The 16,740-nt window shown below is 37.9% G+C and overlaps 1 protein-coding gene across 1 annotated transcript; it reads right to left on the minus strand.

The window, feature by feature from the left end:
- Positions 1–795: 795 nt before the first annotated feature.
- On the minus strand, positions 796–15,965 carry LOC148910139 (uncharacterized). Its single transcript, XM_089032526.1, has 17 exons — positions 15,841–15,965; positions 14,505–14,767; positions 14,054–14,132; positions 13,673–13,831; positions 11,990–12,318; positions 11,466–11,609; positions 8,941–9,049; positions 8,600–8,862; positions 8,348–8,426; positions 7,985–8,143; positions 7,242–7,681; positions 6,848–6,991; positions 3,443–3,745; positions 3,191–3,269; positions 2,828–2,986; positions 2,193–2,524; positions 796–1,847 (listed from the first exon to the last, which is right to left on the minus strand). Exons 1-17 carry the CDS (start codon positions 15,890–15,892, stop codon positions 1,701–1,703), a joined length of 3,240 nt encoding a protein of 1,079 aa, XP_088888652.1. The 5' UTR covers positions 15,893–15,965; the 3' UTR covers positions 796–1,700.
- Between the last annotated feature and the right edge of the window lie 775 nt (positions 15,966–16,740).

The raw sequence follows: 16,740 nt of genomic DNA on the forward strand, positions 1-16,740 counted from the left end.
TTCTAGATGAAAATCTAGCAAAACAATAAATGTACAAAGTGCACGACTGAACAAATCTGCATTGTTAATAAGTAAATCCAAAAACGACGTTTTTGAAGGGGAAAGGAAAGGAAAGGAAAAGAAAGAAAAGAAAAAAAGAAAAGAAAAGAAAAGGAACGGAACGGAACGGAAAGGAAAGGAAAGGAAAGGAAAGGAAAGGAAAGAACTTGACACACAGTATGTGTTAGGCTTTAAGTTATACGAAAAATGGTTAGAATAGTATTTCAAATGAGTAATTTAATGGTTTATTGTCACAATAAACTCTTAGTTACATGCAGTACAATATCATAAACATATGCTTTGCATTCTAGACCATTCTGCAAAGCAAAAAACTCTCTAAAAATGGTATAAATTAGAATAATTTTCAAAATAAGAAGTTCTCTGAGTGCCCGGAACATAAAGATTACTTTCATTGTTGGATCACCGCTTGCGGCTATCACAACAAAGACAAGCTCAAATCTAAATAAAGTCCTAAAGAATTAATTGGAATTTAGAATTTGATTTAAACCAAGGGATATAGGTAAAGGTAGGACAAAAAGAAGATACCTCTTCTTGAGACACCTGTTTGTTTACCTCGAACATTTTCATAAACTTGTAAATAGAAAACGGCTCTGGTTGTTAACGACAACTGAAAGAGAATTCATTCATTTATATATATATATATTTTTTCGTTCATTCTTATTTTTCTTTTAAATCAAATAATTTTTAGAAGAAAATCAGTAAAGATACGCGAGCAATTATCTATTATCCTTTAATTTTCAAAGTGCAATTAATTAAATTTTACTTTTTACAAAACCCAAAAAAGTCTGGTATATAAATGATTATGAACTCCTGAAGAATTTTGAAACTTGAGAAACAATATTTTAAAAATAAAGCCCACTTGTGAAACTTGCCTCACTACTGACAAGTTTCATTTGCAATAATAGTCTGTTGGTACTCATTGCTGTGCATGTGGTTGTATACAGATGTACATCCATACAGTTCAACCTTCATCGATATTTGTCCTCTTCATCTAATGTATCGTGTCTTGAGGGGTACCGTCAGTCTGTTGGTACTCATTACTGTGCGTGTGGTTGTATACAGATGTACATCCATACAGTTCAACCTTCGTAGATATGTGTCCTCTCCATCTAATGTATCGTGTCTTGAGGGGTACCGTCAGTCTGTTGGTAATCATTGCTGTGCATGTGGTTGTATACAGATGTACATCCATACAGTTCAACCTTCGTAGATATGTGTCCTCTCCATCTAATGTATCGCGTCTTGAGGGGTACCGTCAGTCTGTTGGTAATCATTGCTGTGCATGTGGTTGTATACAGATGTACATCCATACAGTTCAACCTTCATCGATGTGTCCTCTCCATCTAATGTATCGTATCTTGATGGGTACCGTCAGTCTGTTGGTACTCATTGCTGTGCATGTGGTTGTATACAGATGTACATCCATACAGTTCAACCTTCATCGATGTGTCCTCTCCATCTAATGTATCGTATCTTGATGGGTACCGTCAGTCTGTTGGTACTCATTGCTGTGCATGTGGTTTTATACAGATGTACATCCATACAGTTCAACCTTCATCGATATGTGTCCTCTCCATCTAATGTATCGTGTCTTGATGGGTACCGTCAGTCTGTTGGTGCTCATTGCACTACGTGTGGTTTTATACAGACGCACATCCATACAGTTCCATCCTCATCGATATGTGACTACTCCATGCTTGGGGCAGGTTTCTAACGTATCGTGTCTTGACGGGCACTGGAAGTTCGTGCGTCACAACTGTGTTGCGGTCAGTATTACCAATGAAGCGCTGTGAAAAATAAAAATATGAGGGAAAATTAAACAGTTATGGGATATCTTTTTTATTTACAAGCGTACTACGCTATGCTCATATATATTGGACATATACTTTTATCCAGTCGAAACATTTCAATTATATAGATACTATAAACGACAACAGTGAAAAAAACAGTGTAAATAAAATACTTTATATGAAGTGGATCACAAAGGGAGTGACAGAGCAGAAAAACATAATGATTTAATCTTACCGTAATTTTACCGACATGTGTTTGAAGCTGCGATTACAGAGGTGATAGGCACCACGTTGAGCGCGCAACTTAATAATTACGTAGTTTAAAAATGTCTTTGCTCTTACCTTCGTGCAGTTTTCATCTCCTCTGTAGTCTTGCCAAGTGATGGTATTGTTTGTGAAGGACAAAGTGTACTCCTTCACCCATTGGAAATAACTTGGTATGTTTCTCCCTTGTGTGGCGATCTTTGTCACCCATTTCATTGTCCCCAAGTCTATCTGCATGTACTCGCCAATTCTATTTTGTTTTGCGCACCACCCCCCGTCCCAAATAAAATTCGGGGTTTCGTAAAGACGTCCGTGAGAGGGACTGCAATATCCGACATGATACGTCGACGAGGCTGAAATTTGATTGTCTTCTATCTTTCCGTCTTGCATTCCAAGAGGCTCGGAACAACCTAAATGCAAGCCAAAGAAATGTTCGCAATTCATTCACACTACTGGGCACTATACTTTTGTCAAATTAAGTTACTGCAGCAATAAAATATTTGAAAGAAGTAATAATCTACTATCGTTCTCATTGTACCATTATATGAGTATGGGTGCAGATCTGGCTCCACACGAGGTAACACAGCACGAGTACGTGTAAGAGCGACTGGGCAAGAGTCTGGTTATCCTCATGTACAGATTTTCCTTACATGTCTACCCAACATCGATTTGTGGTTACTTTTATAAAGATGCTCAGAATGTGTTTTTTTTACCTGAGATATCGGTGAAAGTTTTGCATTTCTTCTCTTCTTCCAACTTCGATCCTTCACACAAAAGTGGAGCACTGGTGTTCATGGGGGTGATACAACCACGGTAACGAACTATAGGACAACGACATGGAGACCATGGACCCCACTGGGTCAACCTTCCATCTGGATGATTGAAACAAGAGAGTTGTAAGTAGTTAGTTAGGTAGACCGAAAGAGAAGCAGAAATGCAAGCCGGCAAGCAGAAATACAAGCAGGCGGGTAGGTTATAGGATGGTAGGTTATAGATTAACATTATTTGGAATAGATAACTAGGGTACTAACTATGGTAGGTTGGTAGGCGAGTAGAGAAATAGATAGGTAACTTACAGCTGCACTTGAACGTGTCCCAATAGAAGTCAGGTGCACACCATTGATTGGAAGGACAAGGACTGGAAGAACAGGGGTTCTGAAGGAAGCAAATAACGACATGCATAAGAACTATTAACAGGGAGTAGCGTGAAATTATTAAAATGAAGGAAACAGAACGATAATGTAACACAAGGACCGTTTTCCTTGTGGCACTCTAAAATATGTTTGCTTTTGTGATGGGGGAGGGGATGGACAAACAAGTGGTTTTACCTTGATTGGACAGTATTCAAAGCCTTTGTTTGATACCACGTGATCTGGGTCTGACACGTGATCAGCGTCATTCAGTTCACATGTTCTCGCCATTCCTTCTACTGGACTCAGGTTGTACGACACACATTTGTCTTCAAGATAACATTTGTGCTGGCAATCCTCCAATCCGGGTGCTAAGATTCTGAAAGACCTGATGAGGTGACCAGTGAAGATCTTGTTTTTCCTACAGTCAAGATAGTCAAGCACCTTACAACCACCTTCACCTGTTTGTAAGGAAGGGCATAAACGTTTATAGTAATAAAATATTTTTTAATATTATATATTATATATTTTGAAAAGAAATGGTAACCGTTAAAAAGAAAGAGTAGAAACAAGAAGCTTTGAAAATATACCACCTGTAAATTACATTGCCATAAGAACACCGGCTGGAACACACGTGAATACAATACAATCTATGGAGACAAATCTCCTTTGAAATTCATAGTGTCGTAAATTTGTGAGAATGCACACGTATTTTGAAAAAAAGCTGCAAAAAAATTAAGGGAATCAGGGGTAGGGTAACGATCAAGCACTCGCCTCTCACCTCTGGTTCGATTTCTTGATTTGTTTTCACATTAGTAGGGTTTGTTAGTTCTTTCCCTTGATTCGAGAGTTTCCTTGGGATTTTTGTCCCTCCCCAAAATCTACGAAGGGTTAGCCGTAACCGGATCAATGTGTGAGTTAACTGTGCCCTGCTTTGATCAGCAAAGAGGTTGTTTCAGGGTTTGCTCGGTGAGTTAGCAATGCCCTGACATGAGTTTGATCAGCCCAGAGGGTGTTTTAGGGAGCGATCTGTGATTTAGCCGTGCCCTTACATAGATCAGCCGACGCTGATTCAGGCTTTGCTAAAAAACATTAAAGGTTGAAGATTGAAAGTTTTATGTCCGGACTATTTTAGTCGGCAACCAGATCTTCATCGAACTTGACAAGGAAGTCGTCTCGACCGCAGATGAATTGTTTTAATTTAAAGCCACACTTTCATCTGTATTCTAAAGTGGTTACCCATTTTTAAAATGAAGTAAATTCATAATTTTTTGTAAAAATGATATAACATTTAAAAGCCTTACAGGAGTACCTACCTTTAGCTAATTTAATCAGTGTTAGACCAGTAAATAAGAGCAATATCCACTCCATTTTGTAATCCTAAGCAAAACTCAAATTCTTTGCCTTTCTTCACGATTACTTCAAATGTTATACAAACTTGAGAATATACACAGCTAAAAAGGAGATACTTTTGAAAATAATCAAAAATTGATGCTTGTTATTGTTCTTCTTTTGTTTTCAACTTCTTCATGTGGTTCTAGAACTGTTACAACTATGACTACTCTTGTTTTGTTTCTAGATAATGAAAATAAACGAATTGGAAGACTTCACTAACAAATCTACATTCAGTAAGTAAAACCAAGAACGACGTTTTTGGAAAAGAAAGAAAAGCTAGATTTATTAGAATGTGTGTTGGAGGACTTGACACAAAACGTGTATGAAGCTAAACGTTTTCCGAAAAAACGGTCAGAATAGTCTCTTATTTTGGTACACCATCACTTAGTTCTTTTGGTTTAAATCAGCTTATCAATTCCAATTCATTCTTTGGCCTTTTAATTAGATTATAGCTTGTCTTTGTTATGATAGTCGCACGCGGTGATACAACAATAAAAGTAATCTCTATGTTCCGAGCCCTTTGACTGCGCAGTGAACTTCTTTTTTTTAAAATCATTTTATTTTATGCCAATTTTGAGTGTTTTTGGCCATCCGTCAATCAATCAATCTTTATTTACTACCAAAATCGCAAAATTACATAAACTAAAATACAAAAATACAGAAAATTGGTACAAGCCAGCTGTAATACCAATAGGCTAAACGAGACGGTTAGCAATTCCTTTGCAGTGGTCTAACATGCAAACAATATGTTTATATTGTAATGCATGTAACTAAGAATTCCATTTAACACTAAACTATTAAAATTACCCGTTTTATATTTTATTCTTTATTTTCAAAGTTGCGAATTTTAACTTTTAACACCCAAAAAACTTGGTATTTGAATTACAAACTCTCAATGAATTAAAATGTGGAAAACACCATTCTTTTTTAGATAAAACACACATTTGCTCGTGAAACTTGCCTCATTATTGACAAGTTTCATTTGCACGAATAGTTTGTTGGTATTCATTGCTGTGCATGTGGTTGTATACAGATGTACATCCATACAGTTCAACCTTCATCGATATGTGCCCTCTTCATCTAATGTATCGTGTCTTGATGGGTACCGTCAGTCTGTTGGTATTCATTGCTGTGCACGTGGTTGTATACAGATGTACATCCATACAGTTCAACCTTCATCGATATGTGTCCTCTTCATCTAATGTATCGTGTCTTGATGGGTACCGTCAGTCTGTTGGTATTCATTGCTGTGCATGTGGTTGTATACAGATGTACATCCATACAGTTCCATCCTCATCGATATGTGTCCTTTCCATCTAATGTATCGTGTCTTGAGGGGTACCGTCAATCTGTTGGTGCTCATTGCTGTGCATGTGGTTGTATACAGATGTACATTCATGCAGTTCAACCTTCATCGATATGTGTCCCCTCCATCTAGTGTATCGTGTCTTGATGGGTACCGTCAGTCTGTTGGTACTCATTGCTGTGCTTGTGGTTTTATACAGACGCACATCCATACAGTTCAACCTTCATCGATATGTGTCCTCTTCATCTAATGTATCGTGTCTTGATGGGTACCGTCAGTCTGTTGGTATTCATTGCTGTGCATGTGGTTGTATACAGATGTACATCCATACAGTTCAACCTTCATCGATATGTGTCCTCTTCATCTAATGTATCGTTTCTTGATGGGTACCGTCAATCTGTTGGTGCTCATTGCTGTGCATGTGGTTGTATACAGATGTACATTCATGCAGTTTAACCTTCATCGATATGTGTCCCCTCCATCTAGTGTATCGTGTCTTGATGGGTACCGTCAGTCTGTTGGTACTCATTGCTGTGCTTGTGGTTTTATACAGACGCACATCCATACAGTTCAACCTTCATCGATATGTGTCCTCTCCATCTAATGTATCGTGTCTTGATGGGTACCGTCAGTCTGTTGGTACTCATTGCTGTGCATGTGGTTGTATACAGATTTACATCCATACAATTCAACCTTCATCGATATGTGTCCTCTCCATCTAATGTATCGTGTCTTGATGGGTACCGTCAGTCTGTTGGTACTCATTGCTGTGCATGTGGTTGTATACAGATTTACATCCATACAATTCAACCTTCATCGATATGTGTCCTCTCCATCTAATGTATCGCGTGTTGATGGGTACCGTCAGTCTGTTGGTTCTCATTGCACTACGTGTGGTTTTATACAGACGCACATCCATACAGTTCAACCTTCATCGATATGTGTCTACTCCATGCTTGGGGCAGGATTCTAACGTATCGTGTCTTGACGGGCACCGGAAGTTCGTGCGTCACAACTGTGTTTATGTCAGTATTACCAATGAAGCGCTGTCAAAAATAAAAACATGAGGGAAAATTAAAGAGTTATGGGATGTTTTTTTTATTTACAAGCGTACTACGCTATGCTCATATATATTGGACATATACTTTTATCCAGTCGAAACACTTCAATTACATAGATACTATAAACGACAACAGTGAAAAAAAAAAAAAAAAATACAGTGTAAATAAAATACTTTATATGAAGTTGATCACAAAGGGAGTGACAGAGCAGAAAAACATAATGATTTAATCTTACCGTAATTTTACCGACATGTGTTTGAAGCTGCGTCGGATTACAGAGGTGATAGGCACCACGTTGAGCGCACAACTTAATAATTACGTAGTTTAAAAATGTCTTTGCTATTAACTTCGTGCAGTTTTTATCCCCTCTGTAGTCTTGCCAAGTGATGGTATCGTTTGTGAAGGACAAAGTGTACTCCTTCATCCACTGGTTACTTACAGTGTTTCTCCCTTGTGTGGCGATCTTTGTCACCCATTTCATTGTCCCCAAGTCTATCTGCATGTACTCGCCAATTCTATTTTGTTTTGCGCACCACCCCCCGTCCCAAATAAAATTCGGGGTTTCGTAAAGACGTCCGTGAGAGGGACTGCAATATCCGACATGATACGTCGACGAGGCTGAAATTTGATTGTCTTCTATCTTTCCGTCTTGCATTCCAAGAGGCTCGGAACAACCTAAATGCAAGCCAAAGAAATGTTCGCAATTCATTCACACTACTGGGCACTATACTTTTGTCAAATTAAGTTACTGCAGCAATAAAATATTTGAAAGAAGTAATAATCTACTATCGTTCTCATTGTACCATTATATGAGTATGGGTGCAGATCTGGCTCCACACGAGGTAACACAGCACGAGTACGTGTAAGAGCGACTGGGCAAGAGTCTGGTTATCCTCATGTACAGATTTTCCTTACATGTCTACCCAACATCGATTTGTGGTTACTTTTATAAAGATGCTCAGAATGTGTTTTTTTTACCTGAGATATCGGTGAAAGTTTTGCATTTCTTCTCTTCTTCCAACTTCGATCCTTCACACAAAAGTGGAGCACTGGTGTTCATGGGGGTGATACAACCACGGTAACGAACTATAGGACAACGACATGGAGACCATGGACCCCACTGGGTCAACCTTCCATCTGGATGATTGAAACAAGAGAGTTGTAAGTAGTTAGTTAGGTAGACCGAAAGAGAAGCAGAAATGCAAGCCGGCAAGCAGAAATACAAGCAGGCGGGTAGGTTATAGGATGGTAGGTTATAGATTAACATTATTTGGAATAGATAACTAGGGTACTAACTATGGTAGGTTGGTAGGCGAGTAGAGAAATAGATAGGTAACTTACAGCTGCACTTGAACGTGTCCCAATAGAAGTCAGGTGCACACCATTGATTGGAAGGACAAGGACTGGAAGAACAGGGGTTCTGAAGGAAGCAAACAACGACATGCATAAGAACTATTAACAGGGAGTAGCGTGAAATTATTAAAATGAAGGAAACAGAACGATAATGTCACACAAGGACCCTGTTCCTTGTGGCACTCTAAAAAGTGTTTGCTTTTGTGGTGGGGGAGGGGGTGGACAAACAATTGGTTTTACCTTGATTGGACAGTATCCAAAGCCTTTCTTAGATACCACGTGATCTGGGTCTGACGCGTGGTCAGCGTCATTCAGTTCACATGTTCTCGCCATTCCTTCTACTGGACCCAGGTTGTACGACACACATTTGTCTTCAAGATAACATTTGTGCTGGCAATCCTCTAATCCGGGTGCTAAGATTCTGAAAGACTTGATGTGGTGACCAGTGAAGATCTTGTTTTTCCTACAGTCAAGATAGTCAAGCACCTTACAGCCACCATCACCTGTTTGTAAGGAAGGGTAAGCGTTTATAGTAACAAATTATTATCAAAATAATATCATGAGTGTAATATCCAGATTACCTCCGGCTGTCACGCCATGTGCCACATGACACGTACATGTAATTTGATCGTCTGTGTAGTTAGTGTGTAAGGAATAAAGCACGAGGACGAATAACATCAAAGTCTCTATTTATTGTGGATTCTGCGGACACAACAATGAGACTGATATAACCGAGTTCTTTGCCTTGGTATTTTTAGTGCAAACTTAGTAATACGTTTTTTGCTCATATTCAGTCTTGATTAAGCTTGATTATGTATAACATTATATATTTTTAAGAATTGGTAACTAATAAAAAGAAAGAGTAGAAACAAGAAGCTTTGAAAATATACCACCTGTAAATTACATTGCCATAAGACCACCGGCTGGAACACACGTGAATACAATACAATCTTTGGAGACAAATCTCCTTTGAAATTTATAGTGTCGTAAATTTGTGAGAATATACACGATTTTTGAAAAAAAAGCTGCAAAAAATTAAGGGAATCAGGGGTAGGGTAACGATCGAGCACTCGCCTCTCACCTCTGGTTCGATTTCTTGATTTGTTATCACATTAGTAGAGTTTGTTAGTTCTTTCCCTTGATTCGAGAGTTTTCCTTGGGATTTTTGTCCCTCCCCAAAATCTACGAAGGGTTAGCCGTAACCGGATCAATGTGCGAGTTAACTGTGCCCTGCTTTGATCAGCAAAGAGGTTGTTTCAGGGTTTGATCTGAGAGTTAGCAATGCCCTGACATGAGTTTGATCAGCCCAGAGGGTGTTTTAGGGAGCGATCTGTGATTTAGCCGTGCCCTGACATAGATCAGCCGACGCCGAAACAGGCTTTGCTAAAAAACATTAAAGGTTGAAGATTGAAATTTTTATGTCCGGACTATTTTAGTTAACCAGATCTTCATCGAACTTGACAAGGAAGTCGTCTCGACCGCAGATGAATTGTTTTAATTTTAAAGGCCACACTTTCATCTGTATCCTAAAGTGGTTAACCATTTTTAAAATGAAATAAATTCATAATTTTTTGTAAAAATGATATAACATTTAAAAGCCTTACAGGAGTACTTACCTTTAGCTAATTTAATCAATGTTAGACCAGTAAATAAGAGCAATATCCACTCCATTTTGTAATCCTAAGCAAAACTCAAATTCTTTGTCTTTCTTGACGATTACTTCAGTCAAATGTTATACAAACTTGAGAATATACACAGCTAAAAAGGAGATCCTTTTGAAAATAATCAATAATTGATGCTTGTTATTGTTCTTCTTTTGTTTTCAACTTCTTCATGTGGTTCAAGAACTGTTACAACTATGACTACGTACTCTTGTTTTGTTTCTAGATAATGAAAATAAACGAATTGGAAGACTTCACTAACAAATCTACATTCAGTAAGTAAAACCAAGAACGACGTTTTTGGAAAAGAAAGAAAAGTATAACGCTTAGGCTAGATTTATTAGAATGTATGTTGGAGAACTTGACACAAAGTATGTATGACGCTAAACGTTTTCCGAAAAACGGTCAGAATAGTCTCTTATTTTGGTACACCATCACCTAGTTCCTTTGGTTTATATCAACTTATCAATTCCAATTCATTCTTTGGCCTTTTAATTAGATTATAGCTTGTCTTTGTTATGATAGTCGCACGCGGTGATCCAACAATAAAAGTAATCTCTATGTTCCGAGCCCTTTGACTGCGCAGTGAACTTCTTTTTTTTTTCAATCACTTTATTTTATGCCAATTTTGAGTGTTTTTGGCCATCCGTCAACCATTCAATCTTTATCTAGTACCAAAATCGCAAAATTACATAAACTAAAATACAAAAATACAGAAAATTGGTACAAGCCAGCTGTAATACCGATAGGCTAAACGAGACAGTTAGCAATTCCTTTGCAGTGGTCTAACATGCAAACAATATGTTTATATTGTAATGCATGTAACTAAGAATTCCATGTAGCACTAAACCATTAAAATTACCCTTTTTATATTTTATTCTTTATTTTCAAAGTTGCGAATTTTAACTTTTAACACCCAAAAAACTTGGTATTTGAATTACAAACTCTCAATGAATTAAAATGTGGAAAACACCATTCTTTTTTAGATAAAACACACATTTGCTCGTGAAACTTGCCTCATTATTGACAAGTTTCATTTGCACGAATAGTTTGTTGGTACTCATTGCCGTGCATGTGGTTGTATACAGATGTACATCCATACATTTCAACCTTCATCGATATGTGTCCTCTCCATCTAATGTATCGCGTGTCTTGATGGGTACCGTCAGTCTGTTGGTACTCATTGCTGTGCATGTGGTTTTATACAGATGTACATCCATACAGTTCACCCTCCATCGATATGTGTCCTGATCTCCATCTAATGTATCGTGTCTTGATGGGTACCGTCAGTCTGTTGGTACTCATTGCTGTGCATGTGGTTTTATACAGATGTACATCCATACAGTTCACCCTCCATCGATATGTGTCCTGATCTCCATCTAATGTATCGTGTCTTGATGGGTACCGTCAGTCTGTTGGTTCTCATTGCACTACGTGTGGTTTTATACAGATGCACATCCATACAGTTCCATCCTCATCGATATGTGTCTACTCCATGCTTGGGGCAGGATTCTAACGTATCGTGTCTTGACGGGCACCGGAAGTTCGTGCGTCACAACTGTGTTGCGGTCAGTATTACCAATGAAGCGCTGTGAAAAATAAAAATATGAGGGAAAATTAAACAAAAATGGAATTTTTCTCCAAACAACCAAACAAAAAATATTTTTTCTCTTAAGAGCTTACAAAGCTAGTCATATAATCAAACATATTGGACGCAATCTTATCAAATCGAAAGATTTAAGTTATAGATGTACTATAGACGAGAAGAGTAAAACAAAGAAATGTAAATGAAATACTTGATGAGCCATCCCGAGGTATTGTATATATTAGGCCAAGATTGTAATGCATTTCGGGAGTGTTTAACACAGGCATTCCGAAGTTGGGGAAAAATTGGGTGGAGATTGCATACAAGTGCATTTTGGGGCTGTTTTTTAACAATTACGTAGTTTAAAAATGTCTTTGCTCTTACCTTCGTGCAGTTTTCATCCCCTCTGTAGTCTTGCCAAGTGATGGTATTGTTTGTGAAGGACAAAGTGTACTCCTTCACCCACTGGGAATAACTTCGAATGTTTCTCCCTTGTGTGGCGATCTTTGTCACCCATTTCATTGTCCCCAAGTCTATCTGCATGTACTCGCCAATTCTTTTATGTTTTGCGCACCACCCCCCGTCCCAATTAGATTTCGGGGTTTTGTAAAGACGGCCGTAAGAGGGATTGCAATTCCTGGAATGCTTCGACGAGGCTGAAATTTGATTGTCTTTTATCTTTCCATCCTGCATTCCAAGAGGCGCAGAACAACCTAAATGCAATGAAATTTCAGAACAGGATTGAATCCCAAGAAACGTTTTTAAGAAAATAAGCGCTCGGATTTGATTCGCTGATTTGTTTTCCCGCCATGCAAGAAAGTTGGTTGTGTCTCGCGCGGAAAAAAACAAAACAAACAAAAACCGATTTTATTCTTTTCTAGTGTACTGAATTTACTCAAATTTGGCGCGAATCAAGAACGAATGTGCTCAATCCTGTCAACATATACTTAAAATGCGAGTTGGGACTTTTACAAAGCAATTTTTCCCAAGAAAGCATCAAGATTTGATAAAATCATTTGAATACTCTGGCTTTATATGGATTATTGCCTCCATTCTTGATATCTAAAGCTTACTTAAAAGAAAGTGAATGCTAATTTTTAACTTCGATAACGCGGGGAGTTGTTTGCCAATTCTCCACTGAGGAGTCTCCGGTCGGTATAAAACTCATTTCGCAAATGCCACTAGACTCATTTCACGATTCCTACTGCACCACGCGACTTACCTCACCGCGAGTTTAATAACAGTTAATTAGATTTTAAAAGTCCAATTTCTATATTTGATACCCTAATTAGTCCCATTGGTCCCATTCACGGTTTCTCTGCCATATTGAATAAATTATACTAATTAACAGAGAACAGTGAGTCATTTCGTTATAAATTTTCACCATGAAAAATAGCACGAACGGAATAAGATATGGGAAGACTGTCTGCATCAAATGAAGCAAGGGACGCTCATTAGCAAAAAACATTTTCTCCTGTAATTAAGTTAATGTTCAATAATTTAATGTCATTTTATTCAAGGGACCGTCGTAATTGGGGAAACCTGTGACGGTATCCCTTACCTGTGCTTGTAATTTGTTTATATTTTTCATTTTTTTCAAACTATGATTTGATGTTAGAAAAATGCTAAATAAAATAAAATAAAATAAATCGGCCCGAGGCTTCGCGTCGCTTCTATTGTCCCGGCAGATGTTATAAAGTGTTCTCCGTTTTCTCTTTCAACTTTTCTGTTTAGTTCAGTTCAGTTTGTAAATATGTAACTCAGCGGTAGTCTCCTTTCAATGTTCATTATTGTAATCTATTCAATATGGCAGAGGTACCGTGTAGGGGAATTTTGCATGCAGAGTAATCAGACTCGTAGCCAGTCGACAATTAACCATTTTTCTGCTATGGATCGCAAAAGAATATGAGAAGGCAATTAATGCGCACAACGACGACGCGTGTAAGAGTAAGAGCGACTAGGCACGAGTCTGGACTATCATCATGTCCAGATTTTCCTTACATGTGTACCCAACATCGATTTGTGGTTACTTTTATAAAGATGCTCAGAATGTGTTTTTTTTTTTACCTGAGATATCTGTGACTGATTTGCACTTCTTCTCTTCCTCCATCTTCGATCCTTCACACAAAAGTGGAGCACTGGTGTTCATGGGGGTGATACAACCATGGTAACGAACTATAGGACAACGACATGTAGACCATGGACCCCACTGGGTCAACCTTCCATCTGGATGATTCAAAGCGAGAAGAGGGTTGTAAGTAGTTAGTTAGGCAGACCGAAAGAGAAGCAGAAATGCAAGCAGAAATGCAAGCAGGCAAGCAGATTATTATGTCTGCTTGTAGGTATTTTTGTTAGGAAGGTTATTATTGCGTATGCATGTATTAGGAACAGATAACTTGGAAATCTAACTAGTTCCTGGATGAGCAGAGATGTAGATAGGTAACTTACAGCTGCACTTGAACGTGTCCCTATAGAAGTCAGGTGCACACCATTGATAGGAAGGACAAGGACTGGAAGAACAGGGGTTCTGATGGAAGCAAATAACGACATAAGAACTGTTAAGAACTATTGACAAGGAATAGTGTGGAAAATGAAATGATAGAGTAACAAAGAGAAGGGAATGCAACAACAACCGCGTGAGGCACCCAAACTGTGTGTGGTGGTGGTGATGGGGGGCATGATTGCAAAATATGAGACGAGTATTGAAATGGGTAAAAGTGGATAGACGGCTTTGATTGCGAAATTTATTGGATATTAGCAAGTACCAAACCCCCACCCCCAATCTAGTCCCTCCCTCTCCGTGTCCCCTGCAACAACGAAGAACAATGACGCAAGGACGAAGCCTGTCTAGAAACCAAAATAATAGAACAAAGAAAAAAACAGCTGATAGATGCCTTACTTTGATTGGACAGTATTCAAAGTCTTTCTTTGATACCAAGTGATCTGGATCTGACACGTGATCAGCGTCATTCAGTTCACATGTTCTCGCCATTCCTTCTACTGGACTCAGGTTGTACGACATACGTTTGTCTTCAAGATAACATTTGTTCTGACAATCCTCTAATCCGGGTGCTAAGATTCTTAAAGACCTGATGAGGTGACCAGTGAAGGTCTTGTTTTTCTCACAGTCAAGAAAGCCAAGCACCTTACAACCACCATCACCTGTGTAAGGAGGGAAAATGCAAATATTGAAAGAAAAACATCGAAAGAAAGTGTAAAGATTTCAAAGCAATATAAAAACATAAATCCTCACACACTAGGGGGCACGTACGGCAAATTAGACGAAGCGGGACAGATCGTCTCATGTACACTACTTCTATATCGTAAGAGAGCTTGTGAAGAAATTCTTCATATTGTAGGTTAAAATATGTCCTCACACACTTGGGGACACACGAAAGTAGGTAACAGGGAAAAAACTTGCTAGTAAGTTTCGTCCTCATAAGCAAAAATTTCAAAGTCACTAGCGATCGGACGGGGTGAATAGCAAACTTTACTCGATTTGGGTTCTTAACTTTTCAGTCCTTCAATTTCTGGACTGTGGTCATACTCGCAAAACTTAGCTAGTTAAATTTTTTGTCACTCGCTAAATGCAAAATTTCACACGCATTTTGCGAGTTTGCGAGGGATAATTTCGTTCCCTGGGCAAGCGGGAACGGATCCTATTATGTACACAACTTTCTACGGTATATTGGAAGAGGGCTTGTGACTAAATTATTCTTTTTACAGGATAATATATGTTCTCAAACACAAGGGACGTAAGAAAGTAGGTGAAGCGGGGACAGGTGTAGACTTCTTTAAAGCTTGCGAAGGATCCTTTTTCATGATGTGATAGAATTGCAAAGAAATTAAAAAAAAAAAAAAAAGACGAAAAGATAGACAAAAGTGGAGCAAAGTTTGGAACTGAATGTAGAAAACTAATTCTTCTAATGAAGATAGGAAAATATGAGAAAGAAAAAACAAAAAAACAAAAAAAAAAAAAAAAAAAAAAAAAAAAAAGGAAAGAAAAAAGAAAGAAAGAAAGAAAGAAAGAAACGATAACTTCTTTAATTCAGTCTAACATATCCCTCAAGTTATGGTTTTTCCCATTTGTTACTTGAATGACGCCAGGGCCGTCGAAATGCTAGTTGAAAACGAACGAGAAATCATCAAGCTTCGAGGATCGCACTAAACGAGAATAGTAATAAAAAAGGCAAACCAAATCCATAGCAACAGAAATAAAAAAATTTGAAATTTACCTTTAACAAGTGTAGAAAGTCCAGTTATGAACAGAATGAGGAAGAAATGCATTCTTTTTTTGTAGGTAAGACTTGAACACTTTTCGTTTACTAGCGAGACCACTTCCACATTAACATAATAATTTTCCTTTAAATAAAAAGCACAAAATTGATTAATTATTAAAATAATCTGTATTTTTTGGGCAAATAGCACCGTGTATTTGTACTCACTTTTGTCTTGTCTTGCTATTATTGTACGCTATCTTGTTGTATTGTCTTGGACTTGCAGAAAAAAATTATCTCCTTTTGATGCAGTAATATTGATCTGCTGAATGACTTGCCCGCAAGGATGGCAAAATGCTGTCCGTCATGCTATCAAACAAATAGTATTCTATTGCGTGGTATTAATCAACTGTCAAGAATGAATCTCATTACCAACCTACAATGACAGGTTAACACTGTCAATCATGTGCTATCAACCAGAGAGTATTCTATTGCTTGTTATCAATCGGCTGAACTAGTAAATCTCAACCTCAATTTGCAATAAAAGGCAAATATTGTTTTCCCAGGCTTTTGCTGGAAATCATTTGCCATTTACTAGTAACAGCTAAGAATTCCCCACTAAAGAATGAGATCTATAAGATCTAAAACGATCCAACTAAAATACGTCAACCTGTTAGTTCTTTTCATTGACCTAATTAACACCATTGCAGATCTTGCACCTTCTATAAAGACATCAAATACTTCAATTAAAATCCACATAAGTAAATCCTAATTAAAGGAGAAGACTGCATCGATCCATGACAGGTGCTTCTTTTTCAAGCAAACGAAAATCTTCAAACTTTTAAGCAAATCTTATTTTTCGATTTAAGACAGGGCAGGAATAGCTTAGGGTCATCAAACCGGTTTCCATTTCTGGTT

The sequence above is a fragment of the Actinia tenebrosa genome, unplaced genomic scaffold, assembly GCF_029948245.1.
Source record: "Actinia tenebrosa isolate PJP-AT-01 unplaced genomic scaffold, QUT_ActTen_1.0 PGA_scaffold1__47_contigs__length_23844297, whole genome shotgun sequence".
Lineage (NCBI taxonomy): Eukaryota > Metazoa > Cnidaria > Anthozoa > Actiniaria > Actiniidae > Actinia > Actinia tenebrosa.

Excerpts from the sequence above, each read along its gene's own strand:
- LOC148910139 (XM_089032526.1), bottom strand. The coding sequence starts at position 15,892 with ATGCATTTCTTCCTCATTCTGTTCATAACTGGACTTTCTACACTTGTT. Across the intron at positions 9,050-11,465 it reads TGTATGGATGTGCATCTGTA|ATAGAGACTTTGATGTTATT; the intron begins TAAAACCACACG and ends AATCCACAATAA. Across the intron at positions 2,525-2,827 it reads AACTTTCACCGATATCTCAG|GTTGTTCCGAGCCTCTTGGA; the intron begins GTAAAAAAAACA and ends GCTTGCATTTAG.